The 25,083-nt window shown below is 45.0% G+C and overlaps 1 protein-coding gene across 1 annotated transcript; it reads left to right on the forward strand.

Annotated features, from left to right (window-relative positions):
- The first annotated feature begins 342 nt into the window (after positions 1 to 342).
- Positions 343 to 22,096, forward strand: Cpa2 (carboxypeptidase A2). Its single transcript, XM_059257511.1, has 11 exons — positions 343 to 407; positions 3,027 to 3,108; positions 3,770 to 3,904; positions 4,374 to 4,469; positions 5,932 to 6,033; positions 7,994 to 8,092; positions 9,412 to 9,522; positions 10,634 to 10,724; positions 12,640 to 12,839; positions 15,608 to 15,692; positions 21,857 to 22,096. The coding sequence occupies exons 1-11, from the start codon at positions 343 to 345 to the stop codon at positions 22,042 to 22,044; spliced, it is 1,254 nt and encodes a 417-aa protein (XP_059113494.1). The 3' UTR covers positions 22,045 to 22,096.
- Positions 22,097 to 25,083: the final 2,987 nt, after the last annotated feature.

Raw genomic sequence — 25,083 nt, forward strand, 5'->3', positions numbered from 1 at the left:
CAGAGACCCAGAAAGGACTTTAACCTCTGGGTCTATTAATCTGGCTTCTATCACCAAGCAGGGTGAGTGGCACTTTATGTTCTAAATCATAAATGTCTGATTTGCCCTTGGTGTGCTTTAGCAATTTTGTTTTCTTTCCATTGATATTTATTATCTCACTCTAAAAAGGGAAAGTGTACAGATACCCTGGTATCTGCGACCTTGAGAGTTTCACCAGCAGGTGAGAATTTTACCAGATGGGAGTCCCTTGAATTCTTGGAGGGCCAACAGACACCCTCAACTCTGCTCCCTATAAAGTTCAGGAAGGGCTCTGAACTCTCGACTCTGGGAAAAGCCTTGAGCATGAGGTTGATCCTGTTATTGGGAGCCCTATTTGGGCATGTCTACTGTCAAGACACATTTGTGGGGTAAGTGACACTTCCTAGTGATCATTTGACTCTACTTACCTGGTTCATGAAGCTTCTCATTTGCTCATGACTTGGTCCTAGGTGAAGGGGCACATGCATTCAGTGCTGTCGGAGTTACTTTAGTTACTTTAGGGTGGGGGACAGTGGGAAAAGTAGGACTCGATAAAGAAGAGATGATTGACCATGGAAGGAGGAAATGAGTGGAAACTATCGAAAGCCAAAAACAGAGACCTTTTATCTGGGAATAAAGAATAGGACTGCAATTTGGGACAGTCACAGTCTTGGTGGCCTTTGTGTACCAGAGAACAGAGGAAAGGCTAGGGATTTTGTTATGACAGAGAAGTGTATTTGAATGGTAGGTAGTGCCTTGGCACTATTGGTGCTGTGGGAGCCGGCAGGCTCTGTCTGGAGAGTGAGGACAGTCTCTGTGAGAAGTTAGTCTTAAGGTTAGTTAAGACTGGGAGTTCCTTCATCCTTTGCTAAGTGAGAATAGTCTTAAAGACAGGGCAAGCTGTTCTTTGGGGGAGGGGAGGAGGTTGGCTCTATGAGACACATCCGGAGTATGAATTCAAGGCCTGCTCCTCCGTTTTTCTCATGGCCCTAGACGACATTTTAGTGGGATGTGACAGGGATGACTCCATTTCGTAAAAATAAATTTTCACAAGACTGCCCTTGCCATCTCCCTCCAATGGTCGGAATGTGGGGCTGATAGGGCAGCTGTTGCTAGACTTGTGTCAGATGTCACAGTAAGGGCCCCTCTCCCACCCACTTCCTGCCTCTCTGGGCTCTGTCCTTCCTGTCAGCCTCGGTCCTATGTCTTTAGATTTCTTATCTGGGTAGTGGGGCCTCCAAGACTAGGAAAGCCAGGGCGGTAGCCGTCAGCTAATGTCCCTCCTGGCTTTAGGAGTCATCTTTGCTCTGAAATGCGTGGATTCTACCATTTGTTCGTTTTTGAGACAGGCTCTCACTCTGCAGCCCTGGCAGCCCCGGAACTCACGTATAACTTAGGCTGTCTCCTGCACCCCAACTCCTAGCCTTCCTTCTGCTTTTGCCTCCCAAGTCCCAGGTGTGAGCCCTCCCCCCCATCAGTCCTGGTTCCATAATTCTGTAAGGGGGTTTGGGAACATTTTTGCAGAGTATTCTAAGGGAATTAATGAAGCAGTCTAATACATTTGCTCCATGAAAATAGCTAGCCAGTTCAATTCGGGAATCAAAGAGTTAAATGAACTTCAGGCTTTCTAGAATGTTGACTAAGTGTACATCAGAAATCTATGAGGTTTTTTTTTTTTTTTCCAGTCATATCCCTCCCATTTTGGCTAACCAACTGGAGGGGCTGTTGTTCCTCAGAACACACACCAGGAAATATTAGTCCAATGTGTTACTTTTCCCAGCACCTCATTTTGAAGGAGGACTCCTTGGGGTCCATGCATTAACTAACAGTAATGAAGCCCAAACAGAGGAATTTTCTTTTTTTTTTTTTTTTTTGGTTTTTCGAGACAGGGTTTCTCTGTGTAGCTTTGCGCCTTTCCTGGGACTCACTTGGTAGTCCAGGCTGGCCTCGAACTCACAGAGATCCGCCTGGCTCTGCCTCCCGAGTGCTGGGATTAAAGGCGTGCGCCACCACCGCCCGCCTTTTTTTTTTTTTTTTTTTTTTTTTTTTTTTTTTGCAGAGGAATTTTCAAACCGTTTGTGGCAGATGGATACTTGCAGGCAGAAGGTTCAGAAGACCTTGCATTCCGCCACTTGTGTGTTACTCTAGAGTTCACTGAAAACGGTGGGGAGCCGGTGTCTGAAGGTCCGGCTTCCATCTTCAGCCTTTCTCTTGTGACTCATTACATCATTCCTTCTCAGCAGCGCTGATGAACCGGAAGTCAGCCTGCTTGGAAACCGGACAAAGAAAGAAAAGGCTCTGTTATTAAGCAAAAGCTCTTCTACCCAAACTCTTTCCTAACAACATGCTTGCCAGTTTGGGGATTTCTCTTTTCTGCCGTGAGATCCTTTCCTCCTTAGAGCATATGTGGGCTCACGCATGTGGGTATGATACACCATTTGATTTGCCTGGGCATCAATTTTTGTTAGCTGTGCCCTGAGTTCAGTCTCAAAATAAAACAAAGAGCAACCAAAAAGAAAAGAAAAAAAAAAAAAAAAAAAAAAGAACAACAAGAGAAAACTTCACATCTCCCCAGATGTGGATCTCATTCCTCCTACAAGCACCAAATTAATTATTCTCCTTTCCCTCTTTTTCTTGTTTTTTTCCTCCTTGAAAAGCAGGAGCAGACAAGTTTTAAAAGCCAGTGCTTTACGAGCAGCAGGTGTTGTTTGGCCAATACTCATTAGCTCCAGGGAAGGAAACTTTCATGGCAAGCTTCCTGCTAGCAGCAGGTCCACCTCTTAATTATTATTTAGATAACATTTCCTTGGAGGAAATAAAGCCGTTTGATCACCTCCTCGTCCTGGGGATGGGGGTCGGTATACAGTTTATTAGTTTCTGGCTTGTGAAAGAGATCATTGACTGTTGCCTTCATCTCCTCTGCGCAGAGACTGATGGAAGCAGAAAGCAACAGGAAACGGTGAACGAGCTTTGCATTTAAGGTCATGTCTGTAATTAATGTTTCTTAGAGACCAAGTTCTTGAGATCGTCCCAAGTAATGAAGAGCAAATTAAAACTCTGGTGCAATTGGAGGCTGAGGAGCATCTTCAGGTATTTGTCATAGCGTCAGCTTTTGCTCCCTCCAGTAAGTAAAGTCAGCACGATTAACGTCTATTTCGGACTATGTTTTGACTCCTTTGAGGTGATGTGGAATGCTGACTCTTGGAGCCTGGGTTCCCAAAATCTGGACTTTAGTGCCCAACTATGTGGCACTGAGCAGATGGCCTTCTTTCCCTGTGATTCATTTTCACAACCAGCAAATACACCCTTCTTCTACATCTCTCACAGGACTCTTGAGAGAATGAAAAAAGGAAGGAAATTGTGAAAGCTACTTTGAAACACTGCTGAACACCTTTAATTCATTATTTCCCTTCTAAAATAATTTATGACGTTAATATCCGATGATGAAATGAATTGGACCACTTGACTGCCAGATTGATTTTATTTTTTAAGACCTCCCATAATTTAAAATCATCTGTTCTTCTGCCAGTTTTAATATCTAGCCGTGGGATGTGTGTGCTAAAAACATAATGTATTTGCTGATGCTTGCGTACAGAGAAACTCTTGTTGCCCTATAATAGTGATTCTGATTTTGTAGACTCAAAATAAGCAGGGTAACAAATTGCATTATTGAAATCCATCAGGGTACAACTCTCTATTCCTCCCAGAATAATTTAGTTACTACCTTGGCTTGGCCCTTTGTCCCTTTCAGCTTGATTTTTGGAAATCACCCACCATCCCAGGGCAGATAGTCCACATCCGGGTTCCTTTTGTCAGCATCCAGGCGGTCAAAGTTTTCCTGGAGTCCCAGGGGATTGCTTATTCCATCATGATTGAAGATGTTCAAGTAAGTACGACGGAGAACAGCCTTCCAGAGGCCTGCTGGTCCTCTCCCTCTCTGCCCAGAAAGGGACCTGGGTTTCACATGGGTCTCCATCAGTGTTAACTACTACTGCAGGGTGGTGGTGGAGCACATCTACTCCTCTTTGCATTTTACGCAAATGGAAGAAAAGTAATCTGTGATTCAAACAGTTTTTAATTAGAGGTTAACTCAGAAAGGCGGACTGAGCCAGGCCTGAAGGCCCACTAAGTACTGCCAGCCTCTGCCTGCAGCTGCTGCCTGGCCCCAGCCCAAGCATACCTGATCCCCTTGCCGAGTGCTACCATAATAAGAGAAGTGTCTGACCCAGAGCCTGTGGACAAGATATACACACAACGAGGAAAGCTTGGTGCTGGGGACCAAGTGTCAACACCTCATTTACATCACCAGGCTGAAGGCATTGCTGGCAACTAATCATAGAATTGCTTTATCTTAGGTCCTGTTGGATCAAGAGCGTGAAGAAATGCTACTCAATCAGCGAAAAGAGCGGAGTGGGAACTTCAACTTCGGGGCCTACCATACCTTGGAAGAGGTAGACATTTCAAAATGAGTATCCGAGAAACAAGCCCCTCTTTTCCCTGAGGAAAAGGCTACTTCCACGTGGTGATTTGATAACCTTGATATCATGCTCCTTTTACTTCCCAGCTTCTTAAAGTTTCCCTCAGATTTCATGGGCAGTGCCTGTTTAGCGCGGGAACTGAAGTCCTCTTGTCCATCCAAACAGCCACACAGTTATTTTGGAGGTGTCCAGAATGTTTTAAGTGAGTCCACAAATAGCTCTTTCACACTCTTCCCACAACACTCCTTTGCTGATTTTTAAGCTGCATGGGCTACAGAGCCACTCAAGAGCGATGATTAACTATGGTCTTGGATGTATCAGGGGCCACTTTGAGTCTGCGGGCTCTCACCCCCACAAGGGTATCAGCGGCTTCCAAACTGCACTTTGATCCAAGGTCACAGGGTAGCAAAGTCTGGTTTCTGCTTTTCTGGGTCTCCCTTCCTTCCTTTCTCCATCTGGGCCATGTACTGCCGTGTAGGTACGCGGACAGCACCGCCGCGCAGAGCCTTTCTGGAAGCTGGTACAGATCTGTTTATCTGTACTGTCTGACTGGGGGTGTTCAGGGGTGAAGCGCAGAATAGGAGAAGAGTAAGGGGACACTAAGCTTCCAATAAAGAAGTTTAAAATGTATTTTTAAAAAATCGAAAGGTTTTTTTTTCCTTGCCATAATTTATTTCGTAGTAAAAAGCTATTTAAAACGATCTGGGAGCAAAATATTCGACTTGAATGGATCTGTTCCTTTGTTTCACTGCCAGAAATATCGGTGCAGTTGAACATGGGGCAACGTCACCTGTGTAACATATACAATATATGTTTCTTATTACCTTCCTAAAATCCTCCCCCTCAAGAAAAAAAAAAAGTATCTTAGTTTGACCAGAAGAATAAAAAGGCGTACTCTCCCCGACTCGCCGATCTAACCAATAGGTGTTTGCGATGGCAAATGTGGGCAACAACCGTTTTCAGGTCTCTGTCCCTGTAATGGTCGCAGTCTGGGTATGTGGAGACGGTACAGAATCTCAAATGAGCCTTCAGAATTGGGGTCGGAGTAGCCAGCGGCTGGAGGATGTCCCCATTGTCCCTGGGCCCGCACCGGCGCAGCTGTATTTTGTTAGCGCAAGCCGGCCACATCTCTTTGGGTGCCACCGCGGTTTGCTGGTGAGGGCGAAAGGCTTCCCTGCTGAACAGGGTCTAGGGGAAAAAGCCACAGGCAAACCAGAGACGTGCCATTGTACTTTGCACAGAACTGGAAATAACCGGCTCTGCGGCGGCAAGATGGCTTCTCTTTTTCAGAGTGACTCATCATCCCGGCAATGGCTTGCAGCCGCCGGCGGCCGGGACGCGGAGAGACCGGGTGTGGAGGGGCAAAAAGACCCTATTAGCTGCATTCACTTGGTCATTAAATTACAGATGCCTGTTTATCATTTGAACCTTTCAGATTTACCAAGAAATGGATAACCTCGTGGCTGAGTACCCTGGTCTAGTGAGCAAAGTGAATATCGGTTCATCTTTTGAAAATCGGCCCATGAATGTGCTCAAGGTATAAAGGGGGCAGAGACTTTTGTTTCCCATCCCTCGATGCTTCTAGAATCCCTCTCCTCCCAGCTCGGCTTGCAAAGCAGGCTTTTTCCCCCTTTTCTTTCTTTCTCTCTCTCTTTTTTTTTTCTTCCTAACCGGTCTTTGCTGGTTTTGAGCAGCCCCACCACCGCCCGCCCCCCTTTCTCTTTTCCTTTTTTTTTTTTTTTTTTCTCTTTTCCTGCACGCTGACGCAGGTCTGCAGGAGAGAATTAATGCTCATGTCCTGATAGATGCGCTCGCGGGGAGCCAGGCCGAGCGCGCCAATCGGAGCCGAGCAGGCGAGGCGGCGGGCGCGGGGGAGGGGAGGGCGGGCGCGGGGGAGGGGAGGGCGGGCGCGGGGGGGGGGGGAGGGGAGGGCGGGCTCTGGGAAATTCATCGAAGTGGGAGTTCTTTGCGGATTTTTCTTTTCCTCTCTTTTCTTTTAAAAACCAGCTTAAAAACAAAAACAAAAACAAAAACAAAAAAAAAAAAACACCTAGTAATTGCCCGAACTGCATTAAAAAAAATTAGTTTCTCAATGTGCCGAGGATGACAGACAACCAAATTAAAAGGTAATACCCTGGAATGAAGGCTTTTTTTTTTTTTTTTTTTTTTTTAGGTGACCGCTGCAAAAACGGCTAAGGTTCACTGCTTCTGTCACCCCTAACAGTCTTCGGACTGATAGTTTCAAGCATTTGCACTTTGTTCAGAAAAACAGCGAAAATTGTTTCCCCAGACTTCCTAGAAAGAGTTTGTTAAGGGGGGTGTGGCGGGGAGGTAATGTCACAACGTCCTACTAAATTTGGAAATGTTGTGGCTAGGAACCAACTAACTGGGACAGATGGACTTCCAGAGCGCTTTCCCCAAAGCTGGCCTGGGAGGGGTAGTCTGCCTACTGCAGACGGCGGGCCTGGGAATGCCTGCTAGCCCTTTCTCGGCTGTTTTTCTTCGGCTGGCCTCCCGCTGAGTCAGGGAACCCCAAGTTCTCCTCTGCCTTAGTTTTTCCTGGCCTTCGACTTTCCAAGTGGCTGGGTGGTTGAGACATTTTTTTTTTTTTTGAACTTCCCTACTTACTACATCTTAACACTTTGAAGGAAAAGGCTCAAAACATTTTTACCCCAAACTTTCCCAAACCTGTGAAATGTCAAGTTTTTAGCAAGAATTTGCATTTCTCATTTACCTTAATCTGTTGCTTAGAATGCTACACAGAGGTAGAAGGTGATGGTGCAAAAACAATCTTTTCCTCCCTATTTACTGATCCAGAACGCAGTCACTTAGATCCTAAAGGTGGAGCTCCGGAGAGCACCATGGGGGCTTGCCGTCCTGTTCTGGTCAAGGGCCCGAAAGTTCTGATGAGATTCTTAGAACTAAAATAATATAATCCATGCATAAACATGGGTAAACAGGAACCAACCAACCAACCAACCAACCAACAAGGAGGCAAGGAATATCTCTGGCAGTCCTAATTTCACAACTATTGGATGATAGCCATAACTATTTTTTCATTTTTGTCTGTTCCACACCCCCCTCCTCCCTCCCCCTGCCCCCTCCCCCCCACCCCCGTATACATTTGCTGACATGCTTACTGCCACAGGAACTAACCTTTTAAATAATAAGAAAGAATGACGTTCTACCCGAAACCTGTTTTTTCCCCAGTTAACAACATGTGAGCATATTTTCATCACATTATCTGTGATAATTTTTTCGCAAACATCAAGGGAGGAAAAATTTGCTCTGCTTCTTAATCTCTATTTAAGCTTTTGTTAAAAGAAAGGGACCAAACAAACTGAAGAGTCCAGCCAGTATCACCTGACTTCTCCTCTTGTTCTCTTAATCCTGTGGAGAACAGAAAGGGGACAGAGAAAGAGCCCGGGGAGAGGCCCCGACCCCGACCCCGGAGAAGCTGTTTCCATTGCTATGCTTGAGCTATGCTTGTGTTGCAGTTCAGCACCGGAGGAGACAAGCCAGCCATCTGGCTAGACGCGGGCATCCACGCTCGAGAGTGGGTTACACAAGCTACCGCACTGTGGACAGCAAATAAGGTCATTTTGCTTAAAATTCTTCACATATTTTGTCCTCTGGGAGTTAGGCTCACTAAGTAAACACACACTGTCCCGGTGGGCCTGATTGCAAGCACTCCCAGGCAGATCCTTCTCTTACAACACCGGCAGGAAACAGAATCAGCCAAGCTTTCTTTTCTTTGGTTTACCCCATTTAGGATCACGGTACTGTGTCCCTGGGCCCCTTGTTAAAATCACAGCAAGCCAGAAGAATTAAAAAGAGTGGCCAGCTAGGCCTCTGGGTGTCAAGTGTAGCACAGGAGCAGGAGAGAAGCTTGATACTCGGAGGGAGGTGCCTCTCCCATAAAATCTTGAAAGGGCTTCAGAGAACAAATGGAAATAGGTGGAGGAAGAGTTTGCTTTGAGCTACAGATCTAAAGCGAAGTGAGCTGAGGGTGTCTGGGTCGTTCTGAATGTTGTCCAGATCTGAAGTTGGGATGTAGCAGTCTCTCCCTTCCACATGGTCCTTGGCACAGGAGTCAGGACACGATGCTGAGTGGGTGTGACCTAGGCTGCTATCTCTTAAGTAATTCCAAAATGACACGCTATAAATCAGAATGTTAATTCATGAGCAAAGGAAATCAATCCACATCAGATCATTCAAGCATGTGCAACCACGTGCATGCCGACTGATACATTTTTCCCTTCAATTAAAATGCGGTTACCTTTAGGGTATTATGAAATGGATATTTAACAGTTGAATAGTAATGCCTTAGGATGGCTGAGCACAGGAAATGAATAAATTTTAATCCAGCAGAAACTTCAACTCTCCTGCAATTGATTGCAGTCAAAATGCAATTCCCCAAATGGAATTTAACCGCTTCTCCATACTTTTAGCAAAGTCTTCGCATATTTAAGTAATCTGATGTTGGTCCCGAGTTCTTTTGGAAAGTCACCCCATGGGAGGATTAAGGAATATTAAGTTTTTATAATTTGGTTCACAGATCCAAATAAACCATACATACCATTGCCTACCACTGCAAAAAGCGTCACTGCAAATAACAGGGAAAGAGTGTTGCTACTTCTAATAGACAGGTGATAACTGACACTTATTTAATAGAAGAAAATCATTGTCACAGAAAGGGAAGTTACAGGCACTGGTGTATTAAGCTGTGGGAGACTGTTCTGCAAGGGTTTTGGAAGTTTCCCATTGATCAACAATGGTCCCTAATTCATGTTTGGAAAAACAAAGCAAAACAAAACAAAAACCAGACCACAGAAACACAGTGCCATAGTATTTTGCAATGTGTTTTCTGGCAAAAGGGAGTTTGCAAGACTGAAATGTCTATGTCTCTACTCAGCTTGCTTCTGATTATGGAACCGATCCATCCATCACTTCCCTTCTGGAAAGCCTGGATATCTTCCTGCTGCCTGTCACAAACCCTGACGGATATGTGTTCTCCCAAACTACTGTAAGCCACTTAATGTTTTATTTATTTGTTGTTGTTTTGTGTTTTATACATCCACAGGACTCAAGGAGACATGCAGGAACTTGGAAAACCAAACAAAAGTAATCTTTCTGTTCCTGATTTACTCTAAGCAGAGTGCCTAACCTCTCAGTAGTGGCCTTGAAATGAGGCGGAGAGAAGTGTTTATAGTCACTTATTATTCTGACGTGCGATGTCTTTACATGTCGACTCAGCCAGAGCCCTATTTCAGCTGTTATGCTGGACTATTAGAGAGCTGTGTTTGCAGTGAGTCACCTAGGAGACTTGTCCCAATTATCTCCAAGATGTGTGTGTGTGTGTGTGTGTGTGTGTGTGTGTGTGTGTGTGTCTGACTGATAGAAAAGAGGAGGCAGATGTTACCTGCTGACAATTAGATTGCAACAAGATTTAAGTGGGCGGCACAATGCATCCTAGCATTTTTACTCACGATTTGTCAAAGAAATCCTCTGTAATATCTCTAAAAGGAGTTATGTAGGCTCCCTCCCCATAAAAGACCATGACAAAACCACCACTGTGGCATTGTGACCTCATGTATATTCAGAATGAATCAGAGTTTCACGTTTATTCTTGTAGAGAGCAGATAATAACGACAATGACTGTTGCATTTTCAAAGAGACTTACATTCTTCCTCACAGCCCGACACACTGCATGAATGCCGGGTCCACAGGATGCAAGCCAGAGAAATGCTGTCTCTGATCTCTCAGAGGTTCTTAAAAAACATTAGAACATTAAACATGCTTGGCAGTTCTGTAGTAAGCTTCCTGATTTAGCCCCATATTTTCCCAGACCGTTCTCTCAGAAATTCCATCTCTTTCCCTTTTTGTTGTGGTGGTGGCTAGAATTTAACAGAACCATGTTTTATGGAACATGGTTTGGCAGGCATTTATTGGAGAGAGGAAATACATAACGTGAACCCCGTGTGGGGACCATTTGACAGCTGTGGGCGAAAGAAATACTGTGCAGTTCTGAAGCTGGGGAGCGAGGGAAAGGAACATTCGGGTGAGGGACTTGCTGATCAGAAGGGATGACCACCTTTTCTTTCCCCTCATATTCACATTTGGTTGGATTTTTAAAGAACCGTATGTGGCGAAAGACCCGGTCTAAACTGTCTGGAAGCTTCTGTGTTGGTGTGGATGCTAATCGGAACTGGGATGCAAATTTCGGAGGTGAGCACAGGGTGTGGTCCCCAGGGACGGTCAGACTGCAGCCTGAGCGGCTAACTGGTTTGCAGGGGCTCTGCAGTGCCGTCAGCCTGTTTAGTCCATCTAGAATTCAAGTCCTTTGAAAAGCTCTTTGAAACACTTCACTAACTCCTCTCCCTTCATGGGAGGGAGCACAGCACTGTCGTAGCTCTAGGCAGCGTTTCATATGGTCTGCCTCCCATCTTGGTTTCCCTGCAGGCTGTAGCACAGTCCAGCCTCACAGCTGCAGAAGCCAGGCTTTGCACAATGGCGGGAGCGCAGGAGACGCCGAACCAGCCGCTAGAGGGGGTTAGGATCTATTAGGAAGACAAGCATTACATCATCTGGTAGATTCTTCGAGAAGGAAAACTTACAAAAAAAAAAAGGACAAATGGAATTAAGAAATAGATTTTTGAAACAGAGTCAAAGATAAAACATTAGCTTGCTTGTCTAGTTTTGTTGACTGCGGTTTTTCTGTTTGGGGGTCCACTGGCAATCTAGTTGGGGGGTTCTTTCACGCTTTTAGGCACCAGGTAAACCTCTATTGCACTAATCAAAGAACTGAAATTTGTTCCTTTTCCTACTAGCTTCCAATAACAGTACATTAGTTACTTTTCTCATTGATGTGACCAAATACTAGACAAACTGCGTCTCCAGGGGAGAGGGGCTTATTCTGGCTACTAGATTGAAGGAACTTGCCATCTTGGAGGTGGTAGTAGCATCATGAAGGATGTGGGTGCCTTGTGTCCCGAGTCAACAGAGAGAGAGGGGTGCTGGGCTCAGCTGGCGCCCTCTCCTTTCCATCTTGTATTCATTCAAGTACTCTAGCCCACATTCAGGACGTAGGGTGGGCTTTGTCTCCTCAGCTGGGTGTCTCTGCAAAGACCCCAGAGCCCCCCAGAGGTGTATTTCCTAGGTGTTCCCAATCCAGTTAAATTGACAAAGCAGATTACGTACTACCCACCCGGGGGCTGGCTGGGGGCTGCCTCTGTTTCCTAATGCCTGGCACAGAGTCTGCGACACAGAGCAGTCATGAAATATTTGTAAACCAAATGAATTATCGAGGGTTACAGAACTGAGACAGGACCCTCTAGGGACACGCGATGGGATATGCATGAGTGATAACTTCGTTCATTGCTTTAACAATTTATTATTCTTATTATTTTTTTGCATAGGAAAAATAATCAAAGCGCCAGAGCCCGAATATTGAACCATATCCAGTAATTTGATGTCCCTTCCCTCTCTGATCCGTTATTCTTCAATAATTTTAACATAAGATGGCAGAAGTTATATTTCCATGGATTTTGCCTGGTTCACTTAGAGAGCTTGGGAAGTCTCAGTCCCCACCTGCTCCCTGAGAGGTTTTCAAGCATCCACGGCTCTGCCAGGCCTACAGTGACCCCATTTCAGTTCTCTTGAGCAACTATAGCTGTGAGAGAATCAAGGCCAAAGGTGGCCTTGTCAAATGTTGTGATTTCTTCAGGGCAGAAAGAATGTCAGGGGTTCCTTACATTTGTGGCCTTGTGACTTGGAAGTTTAGATGCACAGGGACTTCCGCTCCTGGACTCTACAAACTGGAAGAGGCCCCAGAAAATGAACTTATAGGACTCCCACCCAGTTCAGGGGCTCTTCTTCCAACAGCTCCCACAGAGGGGAGACGATCTGATCTGATAGCTCTTTCTGCTGTGTAGAGGAGACATATTTTAAAAGAAGAGATAGGCTTAGGATAAATTCAGTTATGCTTCCTAGCGTGCCCTCAGAGGAGGAGATTTGACCTAATACAAGGACTGACTTTCTCTGGTTTACACAGGAAGAGCTTATTCATGCACGTGGTAATCTTCACTCTGCAGTGTCTTTTTAAAAATACTGGCCTAACTAGGCTTCTTCTTCTTCCCCTTAGGACCTGGAGCCAGTAGCAACCCTTGCTCTGATTCATACCACGGACCCAGGCCCAACTCAGAAGTTGAAGTGGAATCCATAGTGGACTTCATCAAGAGTCATGGAAAAATCAAAGCCTTCATTACCCTCCACAGCTACTCCCAGCTGCTCATGTTCCCCTACGGCTATAAATGTAGCAAATCAGATAACTTCGAAGAGCTGGTGAGTTCCTACATTTGTATTTTGATTTCAACAACCACATCTGTTGGGTAGACAAGTTAAGCTCCATTCATGAAGTTAGGTACCAAGACGGAGGTATGCTAGTGACAGGTTATGAAGGTGATGAGCCACATGCCCAACATCAACTGAGTTTCTTTGGTGAGTAGAATCCATAAAAATTAATGTTACCTTAACATAGGTGATCCAAGAACCTGCTTTCCTTTTTTCTTTTTGAGGCAGGGTCTCACTTTGAGCAGCCTAGTCCAGGCTCTAAAATTGCAAAATTATGACTCTCCTGCCTGCCTCAGCCTCTTGGGTGCTTGGGTTACAGGTGTGTACCACCATGGCTGGCCTCACCATTAACTCCCAGGGTGTGCTTCCTAATCAGCCACCTGGATGTGGACTCTTGGACTGCTGGCCAGATGCCCTAGGCAGTGCAGCTCCCTGTCACTCACCTGGGGCTTTCTTGTGGCTTTTGGCTCGGTGACCTGAGGAGACAACGCACTGGTGGATGGCGTATGCTTACAATGCTCTCTTCCCTAACTCAGTCCCTTCTGTCGTCTTCCCTACTTCAGAAGGAAACAGATTGGCTGCAGCCTTGGGTCAGATGGTAACATCCCAGGAAGCTGTTCACAATTGAGCAACAGTTATTCCCAGATGAAGAGAATGTGCAAATATTTCCAATTTGGCTTTTAGGCTTGATTTTGAAACCCATCTGTTAGGGATAAGCCTGGAATTGAGACCTTTTGGACAATCTACCTTCAAATAGATTTTTTTTCTCAGCAGCCACAGGCTGACACAGAATAGATAATTCCAGTTCAAATGTATCTTCATCTTAGCAGTAGGACTTTAGACTTGTTAGGACAGTTTTTAGGGCTGAAGGGGACTTCTTACCAAAGTTATATCCTGGGGGGAAAATGTCAGGATTGGAAGGAACCTAGGTGTACTCCCTACTCCCATTGTTTTTTTTTTTTAACTTAATATAATTTATTTTTTAATTAAAAATTAGCATACAAAGTATAAGGTTTCACTATGGCATTAACATTGATTCTGTTGGTTCTTGCCCCCATTTTCTTCCCCATCCCTCTGCTCCACACTGTTCTCTTTCCCACCTATTCTTCCTTTCCCCTTTCACACAGCATGCTCCCCCACCCCATCATGCCTTTGGAAACACCTCTGTCCCTCTTGAGGTCTCTGTTCTACTTTCCAGGCCTATATCTACAACCAGATAACCTGCGTTGTCTAAATCCTGCACTCAAGTGTGTGTGAGAGGAGATAGCTGTGTAACCTGAGGCCTAGAGCTGGGGTCTCTGCGGTCAATGGAGCCTGGCCGTGCTGGGGGAGCTGAGTGTTAGACCTTCCTGTTTCTGTTGTCCTTCACCCCCAGCCCTGCTTTACCATCTGGCTATATTGATGAAGTTTGTTCTGTTTGGGAGATGAGTCTCTGAATGACTCAACCCCTAGAGACCCGCTTCTCCTGGGTCTACCCTTACTGCATCCAGCCTCTGAACGACCCTGATTCCTTTAAGAACTCACAAGATGGGGCCACACTCCCTCCCCAGTTGCTATTGCCTGAATGCCAGCTTTGGTTGTCCGTGTTCTTGAAAAGTAGTCCCCAAAGTGAACGTGAAGCCGCATTCGGAGCAGAGTGCGGCTCACAGCTACCCCGCCCTGCGGTGTACTCTCAGGACGCATTTCCTGGGTTGCAGTCGAGAGTCCCCTGGCTTCTTTGGCCCTTGCTCCTTGCTGTTGTCTCATGCTGGGCTCATTGACAACTGAAACCCCCAGGCTCCTCTCCGAGCCAGGTTTCCCCCATCTGGTATTTGTACAGTTGTTTTCCTGGACCCAAGTTCAAGACCTTACATTTATCCTTAGCAAGGACAGTAAAGCCTCAATCAGTCAAAATTGGAACCCTTGAGTAATGGAAAATATTTTGCTGAGCTCTGCTTCTTGGAAAAAGAGACAATCATAGGGAAATACGCCAGTGTAGGGATCAACTTGGAGGAAAAAAACCCGACTTCCCAGGTACATACTGAGGTCAGTACATATATGTTCTTTTTAGGCCCCCTAAGCCCACTCAACTGTTTGCTTTATTTTGGTTAGGTTTTTTTTTAGAAATTTTTAAATTTTTTTTTTTTTTTTTTGAGACAAGGTTTTTCTATGTTGCCCTGGCTGTCCTGGAACTCACTCTGTAGACCAGGCTGGCTTAGAACTCATAGAAATCCTCCTGGCTCTGCCTCCCAAGTGCTGGGATTAAAGGTGTGTACCACACCACCCGGCCAGCCCAGTTTCTAAAAAAATTTAAAACTACATTTGTTTACTTTGTGTGTGTGTGTGTGTGTGTGTGTGTGTGTGTGTGTGTGTGTGTAAGTCAGGGGACAGCTCACAGGAGTGGGTGCTCTTCCTTTACCAGAGTCCCAGGGGCTGGGTTAGGTTCTCAGGCTTGGCACCAAGCACCTTTACCCACTCAGTGATTCCTCTGGCCACCCACACTGTTTTCATTTATGTTTCTGAACAAGGAGAGCTGCTGGTACAGTGATGACCTCGGGAGCGTTGCAAACCCCTGGATGATGACAGAATAACTGTGCCACGTTGTGTGTTCGAAGGCAGGGTAAACGTGTGTTCACTTTCTAGTGAAACGGTTGTGAGGAAAAGCAATGGTGTGCTTCTGTGTCAGTTGACGAAGGACTCTACTTAACCAGGCCTCCCAGTCTATAGTCTTCTACTGGTTTCCCAAGAGACAAGTTTTACCCATTCACTTTTCCTTCTAGGATGAAGTGGCCCAAAAGGCTGCCCAGTCTTTGACAGGACTTCATGGCACCAGTTACAAAGTGGGGCCGATCTGTTCCGTCATCTGTAAGTAGCTAATTTGCTAAGAGTATGTATGAATGACCTATTAAGGGGAGAAGCACCATTTGAACTTGGGCTAACGCTTTTAAATGCCCTCCTGTGAAAGGCTAGTCCTTCCCACACAGAACCCCATCTTCCCTGTTTCCCCTCAGTAGGCCTAGGCTCCCCATGAAATATGTATTATGTGATAACGAAAGACTTCCTGGATATGTGTGTTTTGTGCATCTCCTAAGCTTGTCCAGGACCTTACATCTCAATGCTGTTATATACAATCGCTTAGCCTAAAAATGAACCTTTATCAGAACTTACACCAAAATTCTTGCTCTTTTACCTAATCTTCCCTTTCCTGGCTAAGAGGGGCTCCTGCCTTGAGTAAGCTCATGAACTGTGGGTGGGGTTTGAAAAATGGACGTGGCTCCTTTAAGAGGACCTGGTTAGGGGCTGGGGAGATTCATTTAGTGGTGGAACATGTGCTTAGCATGCACAGAGTCCTGAGTTCAGAAGCCCTGGGTTCAGTTTCCTGTATCAAAAACCCAAAAGCAAACCAAATAGCAACAACAGGAAACCCCTGGATGGCTCAATAGAAAGATGCTGAGACAGGAAGCTGTCTGTGCACAGAGAAGAGGAAGGAGACAGGCAGGGATAAACCTGGCCTTTGTGAAGCTCTTCTGCCTCCAGTGGGTACCATGGGAGGTCTCAGTGCACTCTGAATTCTGAACTGTTTAAATGACCCTTTCTTACAGATAAAGTTAGAAACTCAAAACTACACAGCGAGTGTCCATTTCCACGACGCTCCTGTGCCCAAAGGTCCTTTGGAAGCTAGTAGATAGAGCCCATGCCTCAAACGTACACTCATTCTATTCAACAGGTTTCATTCAGCCTCTGCCATGTGCTAAGCATGACGCCAAGTACTGCAGATACAAGAAACCTACCAAGAACTCAATTTCTTTTGCGTGTGTGTGTGTGTGTGTGTGTGTGTGTGTGTGTGTGTGTGTGTGTTTGTACATACATACATGGAGGTCAGAAGACAACTTGTGGGAGTCAGTTCTTTCTTTCCACCTTTTGTATTCCTGGAATCAAATTCAGATCATCTGGCTTGTACCAAGTGCCTTTACTTGCTGAACCATCTTGCTTGCTCAGCGGTCATATTTAAGAGAGCAGAACAGGAATTCAGAAGAATATTAGTGTGTATGTGCCATAGTAGGTTGTGGATGGTTCAAGAGTATTGTAAAGCTAGGGTGGGGGTCTTAATGCTCTGGAGAATCTTCACGTAGGAAGAAAGCAGGGTGTTAAAGATTGGCCGTTAGGTAGCTATGAAGGAACAAAGGAGTAGATGTTCTGAGTAGTCAGATCAAGGGTGTTGAAGTATGAACTGCATGAAGGACTCTGAGAACCACAAGCAAGTTTGGGCTTGCTGGGATGAGAGATGTGAAGAAGGAAGCCGAAGGGATATGGGCTTTGTGTGCTATGTGAAGGCTTTGAGTTTAATTAGAAGGATTCTGGAAGCCATTTTGGAGTTTATAGTGAAGCAGTTGAGTATTGAGTGGAGTATTGAGTGGTGGTTCAGTTGTGATGGACTGGAAGTAGGTGCGTTCCCCAGCAGGAGCAGGGGGAGTTAGGGCTAGAGATGATGGTCCAAGCCAGAACACGGCATGAGCATGGGCAGTGTCTGGGACATAGAGCCATTGGCCCCCTGTCCTTTATTGGAGGTGGAGAGTTCCTTGCTGAAGGTCATTGGGTTGTGCCACTCACTGAGAGTGACATTCTGGATCATTGGAAAGAGCAAGGGTTTGGTTGTGGAAATGTTGAGCTTGAAGTACTTATAGGGTTTGCAGCTTTCCGATGATATGGCCCTGAGATTCTGCAGACAGGAGAGGGAGGGAGAGACAGAAGGGAGGGAGCTTGATTAGGAAGAGTTGTGTGGAGAGGGTGGTAACAGCAAAGCAAGGAGGTATTTGGAGTGGGAAGAACCTTGAGAGTTGAAAGGTAGCGGAGAGCTAAGCAGAGGGGCCTTGGGTTTCAGAAACCAGGGGGAAGAGCAATTATTTAAAAAGGAGACAGCGGAGAAAATGATAAAGGCCATGTAAAGGTCAACACACGGGAAAGAACATGTTCCTCTGAATTTTTGTCACTAGTTCATTAGTGGCCTTAGCCAGAGCAGGTGGATGAAAAGGGAACAGGGAGATTCAGAACGGGAGGCTGTCCTTCCTTTGTTTCCTAGGATACACGCACACACATGTAAATCTGTATGTGTGTAATGACTGACGCAGTGTAGATGCCAAGAAGTGGGGAGGGTGAGAACAGGGAGGGCAGGGGTCAGTCATCTGGAGCAAAGGGACCTGTCCTCTAATATGCTGTGCCTGTTGATACAGCCGCAGCCATGGGGAAGGGGAGGGCGTGTTTGTGGGAATGCCCACTTGTTAGTTGTGGCTGTCTTTTTTACCTGTTTGCTTTTCTGTGTTGGAGACTATGTGGAGCAGACTGGTCTCAGACTCACAGAGATCCACCTGCTTTTGCCTCCCAAGTTCTGGGATTAAAGGCGTGGACCACCACTACCCAGCCACTTGTGTTTTTCTTAATGGGAGTTTTAGAAAACAGAGGAGTGAGATATACTCATGAAATCCAAAACGCTTCATGGAAATGCAAAAAGTACTTCTAATGATATAAACGGAAGTTTCTCCTCTTAGACTATGGACTTTTGGCTTTACTTTATGTTTGTTTGTTTTTTCTTTCTGTATCTACAATACACTAAAAAACTTTATGGGAAAAATAATTCAGTACTCAACATATTTCTTTAATTTTTTTTTCTTTTCTTTCTTTCTTTTTTTTTTTGGTTTTTTTGAGACAGGGTTTCTCTGTGTAACTTTGGAGCCTGTCCTGGAACTCACTCTGTAGACCAGGCTGGCCTTGAACTCACAGAGATCCGCCTGGCTCTGCCTCCTGAGTGCTGGGATTAAAGGCATGGGCCACCACCGCCTGGCTCAATATATTTCTTATCATGTTCAATTTCATGATAAGAAATTTAATGATTTTTTTTGTTCTTGTCCATGAACACAAACATATTTAACTGGAGGCAATGCCTGTGCATATCTTATATTCATCTTTTTAAAGTTAGCATCTCTTCCTGTTGAGTGTTTTGTATTTACATGCTAGTTATTTGCTATTTCATTTCATTGATAAATCTCAGTTATTGAGTCCTTGGATTTATATAATTTTATGTAAGATAATGCTACTATTTATATTTTATAAGCTCCTTTTCGGAATATATTCCCATGGCAAGATTAGCCACCCAGTGTGAATGAATGGCACTGGAGTTTTTATTATCTGTGTTGTAGACTGTTCGCTAAGATTGATCTTGATCTACAAACAGTTGCTGAGACTTTCAAAACCATATGGACTTGGCCTTACCTTTTTTTTTTTTTTTTGGTAGGATCTCATGTATTCCAGGTTTGCCTCGAACTTACTATGTAGCCAAGGATGATCTTGAACATCTAGTCCTCCTGCCCCAGACTTTGGAGGGCTGGGATTGCAGCCATGGGTTTATGTGGTGCTGGGGGTTGAGCCCAGGACTTCATATATGATCGGAAAGTACTCTACTGACTGAGCCATATCTCTAGCACTCAGGGAACTCTCCAGAGCTCCTGAGTATTGGAGTGGGCACAGAGAAGTGGACCTAACCTAGGACCTTGATGACAACTCAAGTTTGAGAAGTACATGCCTTTGGCAGCCTTGGGGTGGAGGCTGGAGTTTAGGATGTTAGTAGAATGCCTTCCTGTATCCCTGAAGCCCCCATACATGTCTCATCTATTTCATTATAAGGGATTTAAGTTTTTCATTTACCTTGTCTTGAAGACCTTGGAAGGCTGAGGGTTAGTATATTTTTCTTGCTGAAGATACAGGTATCAAAGAGTTCCAATAAGCAAATACAAGACACATGTAGGTTTGCCATATGATCCCTTAGAACCTGGTCCTTCATTCATGCATCTCCTGACTGCAGGTCTGCCTGGTGCTGGCTCTGGGATCCTGCCTCCTCCCAACCAGAGAAGCACTGCCTCTAAGCATGAGAGCTCTAGGAACTAGCTAAGTGCTTGCCTCATGACTCAGGTTGGCTTGCAGCTCTGGGCTGAGCACCTGCTCTCCAAGCAGTAACCAGCTGCACATCTTTGGTAGGTGAGACATTTCCTGGGCAACTTCTTGCCTGCAAAGGGCTTTGAAGAGCTTCATATGTTCACAAGAGTTAGAAGAGAAGTAGGAGAAAGAATCCAACCCTCGGGGACAGAAACCTGGCTCCGAATCATCGTCCTGCCTCTTTGGAACCAAGTCACCTTTGGCCAGTTGCTTATCCTCCCTTGTTTCTGTCCATCTGTAAAATGGCTTATTGGGAGACTCAAAAGATAGTATGTGGAATGAAAGCGTTCACTGACTCTCTAGAGCTCTAGAATTATTGGCTGGAGGCATGTTCCCCTCCATGTATCTCTGATCCTTGATGTGATCTCATTTGACCAGATCCTACTCATTCATTGAAAATGACAGTTATAATAATAACTAACACTCAGTTGATTTTATTTTTCACAGTACTGGGGATTGAACACGTGATTTAGTGCGTGTCAGCAGGCAGTAGTCTATAATTAACATTTGCTGGATGCTCATTCTACATATATTGTCTGATCTCAGTTTCTTTTTCTGTATAATGGGTGCAATTCTAGTGCCTCCTCAGACTGAAATAGGCGTGAAAGGAGCCGACTAAGGTGTGTTCAGTGAGCACAGACAAATGCTGTAAGCATACTCACTGCCTTTTCGTGGCTAGTTCTCGATGCAGCTCATCCCCATTGGACACACGAATCTTCTGGAACTTAGAGATAAGTTGGCTTGCTTCAGATCACCAGCTAGTGATTTGCAGGGTCAAGATTCCGTCTGAAGCCCAGAATTTTTACCCTCTCTACACCTCTTAGTGAGATTGGTTCTGTCAAAGGTACAAGGTGGTAATTTTGGAACCCACAAAGGTCCATTGCAGTCAGTAACTATTTAGTATTTTCTGTTTGCTAGGCACTGTGGAGGCTGCTGGGGGAAACAAACTCACTCGTCATACAAACTCTTGGGCCTTACAGGTTGAGCACCCCAAATCTGAAAATCTCAAACCCAAAATGCTTCCAACTCTAACACTTTCCCCCTGCCAATGGAAGGCCACAAGTGGAAAATTCCATATCTGATCTTACATGATAGGTCTGAGTCAAAGCTCGGGTACACCAACAGTACTGATAAAATTATTTCCAGGCTATGAATATATAAATTATATATAAAACCCAAATGAATTTTACCTTTAGAGTAGGGCTCACCCCTAAGAGATCTTGTGATACATATACAGATATTCCAAAATCTCAAAAGTCTATAATTTAAAACACTTCTGCTCACAACACTTTTGGATGAACAATAGGTAACCTGTAATTCACAACACTGACCTTGAGTCCTCCCTGTAACAGCCTCCCTGGTTTCTGTTCTTAGGTACCTGGTGGCTTCCTCCAACTCTACCCCAACCTGACCTCCCTGGGAGGGGCCTCAGGGCCAGTCCATTGCTTAGCTTTTCCAAGTCACAAATGCCTCAGGACTTTGTAGCCTAATGCCACCTTTTTTCGTCATGTGTCACATCATCACGCGCCACATCAATGGCCAGACTTAACACAGGTGCATAGCACTCTACTGGCTTACCCATGATCCCTAGCACTGGGCATGTGATTCGACATCTCGTAGGAACTTGCTCCATCCTCATGCTGAGAGTCCCCTGAGGCCAGGGACCAAGTCACTCACTAAATTTGTAATCCGTTCTATCCCACTAGAGAAAACAATGTGTGTGCCTTCTAAAGAAGGAAATGGCGTGGCCTCCCTAAGCTGGGGGAGATGCCAATTAGGGCATTAGGCAAAGTTCCAGATGGGTAAATAAAGTTGGAAGCTCCACGGTGACACCAAAGAAGGGCTAAATCCAGTGTCTGCTTGAACACCTTTTTCGTTTTTGAACATACTACACTTGTGCTTTTTTTTCTGTCATAAGCATGAACCCCTCATAGATTCTATCTGGTCCTCTAGTCCATGCTTAGAGGGCCTGGTTTATCTTTGATCATGCCAGAGGTCAATGGGAACAGTGTCATCAGATTTCATTTCCATTTGCCCCTCAGACCAAGCCAGTGGCGGAAGCATCGACTGGGCCTATGATTTTGGCATCAAATACTCCTTTGCCTTTGAACTGAGGGACACAGGCTTCTATGGCTTCCTCCTGCCAGCCAAGCAGATCTTGCCCACAGCAGAAGAGACCTGGCTTGGCCTGAAGACCATCATGGAGCATGTACGAGACCACCCCTATTAGGGTTCTGCAGAATAGACAAACACCATTAAAGTCTCTGTGGTGTACAGCAAAACCGGCTTCTGATTATTCCTTCATCTGGAAACAGTAGTTAAGGGTATTTCCTTTCTTTTTTCTTTTCCTTTTTGGTGGGACTGGGATTTGAACCCAGAGACTTGCCCTTGCTCGGGGAGCACTTCCCCACTGAGCTTCATTCTCAGCTTCTGTTCCTCCAGTTTCTGTTGTCCCAAAGCCACAAGTCCCTGTGTTGTACCGTGTCTTTTTCTTTAACCTGTTCTAAGGGAACTGTTCCCAATACCCTTTAATTTTTTTTTCTGTAGTCACTTATACATGACATAAAATCTGTTGTTTTATTTTTTTCAGACAGTGTCTTATGTACTTGAGGTTGGGCCTGAACTCCTGAGCCTCCCGTCTCTACCTCTAAAGTGCTGGGATCCAGGCTCATGCTACCACACCCAGCTCTTGAAAATCTTGGAGGGGGAGCGGCTAACAAAAATATTTTAATATTTGGGTTAAGCACGAGGGTTAAGGGAAAGGGACGTGGGGCTAGAGGCGTGGCTCGGCAGTTAAGAGCATGGCTGCTCTTGCAGAGACCCCCTGTTTGACTCCCAGCCACGTGGTGGCTCACACCATCTGCAACCCCAGTTCCAGGGCATCTGGTGCCCCCTCTTCTAACCTCCACTGGTACCAGGGCAGGTATGGTACACAGACATCCATGTAGGCAAACACTTACACATATAAAATCAAATAAAAAAAATCTTTAAAAAGAAAGAGAATGAGAAGAGCTCAGAAGAAAGGAAGATATACCCAAGAGTTTGGGTATAGGCTTTCCAAAGACAAATCCCCCGAAGTACGAGAGGCCAGCGTAGTGTGGGCTCCTCCAGGGAGAGTTGGCCCTCGGTCATTCTTTTTTTTGAGACAAGGTCTCTCTATGTATCCCCTGCTGTCCTGGAACTCTCTATGTAGACCAGACTGGCCTTGAACTCACAGTGATCCACCTGCCTCTGTCTCTCAAGTGCTGAGATTAAAGGCATAAGCCATGATGTTTGCCCCTTGATTATTCTTAAGGGTACAATTCATTAATATTAAGTGTACAACTCAATAATATTATTAATTGTATTTACTATGCTATGCTGTGATCACCAATATCCATTTCCAGAACTCTTTCAGATCGTCTCAAATTGAAATGCTTGCTCACTCATTAATTGGTAAATTGACATTGCCTCCCCCCAACCTGTTCTAACCATTATTGTACTTTCTATCTATGAGTTTTGCTAGGGCAGGTACCGAAATCCCATAGCATTCATCATTCTATATGGGGCTGATTTCACACAGGGAAATATTTCCAAGGCTCATCAATGTTGTAGCAAGTGTCAATCTTTTTTTTATTCATTCATTCATTCATTCATTCTCTCTCTCTCTCTCTCTCTCTCTCTCTCTCTCTCTCTCTCTCTCTCTCCTTGAGTTAGGGTCTCACGAAGTAGTACAGGTGATTCTCCTGTCTCAGTATGTCAAATGCTATAATTTCAGGTTTCAGACATGACTATCATGTTTAAAATAAGGCTGAGCTCCTTTATTTTAAACAAGTGGGTCTCAACCTTCCTAATGCTGCGACCCTTTAATACAGTTCCTCATATTGTGGTGATCCTCCAACCGTAAAATTATTTCATTGCTACTTTGTAACTATAATTTTGCTACTGTTAAGAATCAGAAAGTAGGGGTTGGGGATTTAGCTCAGTGGCAGAGTGCTTGCCTAGCAAGCGCAAGGCCCTGGGTTTGATCCTCAGCTCCAAAACAAAACAACAACAACAAAAAAGAATCAGAATGTAAATATCTGTGATGCAGGATATCTGATATGCCATCCACTATTTTAAACAGTGCAGCGTTTCAGAGTTAGCAATGGATTTGAGTTCCTTCAGTCACTCAATGCTAATCAACAAAGGTGCTGGGCATCTGGCTCCTGTGTATTCTTTGGTCTTGCTGCCTCGTGCCCCACTTAAGTTGGCCTCTTAGCTTGCGCACAAATTCTCTTTAGATATGCACGTCCATTCGTGGTTTAGATCTATCCATCCATCCATCCATCCATCCATCCATCCATCCATCCATCCATCTATTTATCCATCCATCTATTTATCCATCCATCCATCTATCTATCCATCCATCCATTTATCCATTCTTCTATCTATCTATCTATCTATCTATCTATCTATCTATCTATCTATCCATTTATCATCCATCCATCCATCCATCCATCCATCCATCCATCTATAGATGGTGTTTCTTGGGAGACAATGGAAAGTGGGTTTCAGCATCTAGAACTCTGGGTCTAGAACTAAATTGTTCTTTTTATTGTGCTTCTAGCTGGTCCCAGTCTTTGTTTCTTTTACTATTAACTTCAACTCTGTCTTGGTGTGAGCTAGAGCCCCGCCTCTGCGGGGTACAGGGCAGATGTGGGTTCAGTTTAAGTGTTGGGCTGACAGAGCTCTGAGACAGGAAGAGATGATAGGGCCCCCAGTTCTGCTCTATCTAATGGAGGCTACCCTTGGGACTCAGTGCCTCCTCCTCCTCCTCCTCCTCCTCCTCCTCCTCCTCCTCCTCCTTCTTTTTATTAGGTTGGTTCTTGGGCCCTTCAGAACCAGTATTAACAAAGACATGGCAAGTCATACTGTCCCCATCTATGGAGATATGATTAACTTCCTCATCTCTCACTGTTCATGATGATGTATCCTTGACCTGCCTTTAGCAAGATTCCTGTTAGGGTAGCTTAGCAAGAATCCCTCTCCCTTGATGCTTCCTCTTAGTAAATTTCCATCTACTGATCCCCTCATCCTGCTGTCTTTGCTGCATTTGGCCTTGAGAGAAAACTAGCCCCTCCTACTACTATAGTCATGGTCTCCATGGCAACGATTTCCATAAAGTCTTCCTTACTGTTTGACAAGTGTCAGAATAAATTTCAACACTACCAGCCATGACCTTGGTTCTATGTACTCAGCAGGTGTAGAAAGGATGAGTCCATGGGGACAGTGGGAGGGGATGAGTTGG

The sequence above is a fragment of the Peromyscus eremicus genome, chromosome 3 (assembly GCF_949786415.1).
Source record: "Peromyscus eremicus chromosome 3, PerEre_H2_v1, whole genome shotgun sequence".
NCBI classification, from domain to species: domain Eukaryota; kingdom Metazoa; phylum Chordata; class Mammalia; order Rodentia; family Cricetidae; genus Peromyscus; species Peromyscus eremicus.

Coding starts and splice junctions, on each gene's coding strand:
- Cpa2 (XM_059257511.1), top strand. CDS start 343: ATGAGGTTGATCCTGTTATTGGGAGCCCTATTTGGGCATGTCTACTGT. Junction 9,523..10,633: donor ATGTGTTCTCCCAAACTACT/GTAAGCCACTTA, acceptor GGATTTTTAAAG/AACCGTATGTGGCGAAAGAC. Junction 12,840..15,607: donor CAGATAACTTCGAAGAGCTG/GTGAGTTCCTAC, acceptor TTTTCCTTCTAG/GATGAAGTGGCCCAAAAGGC.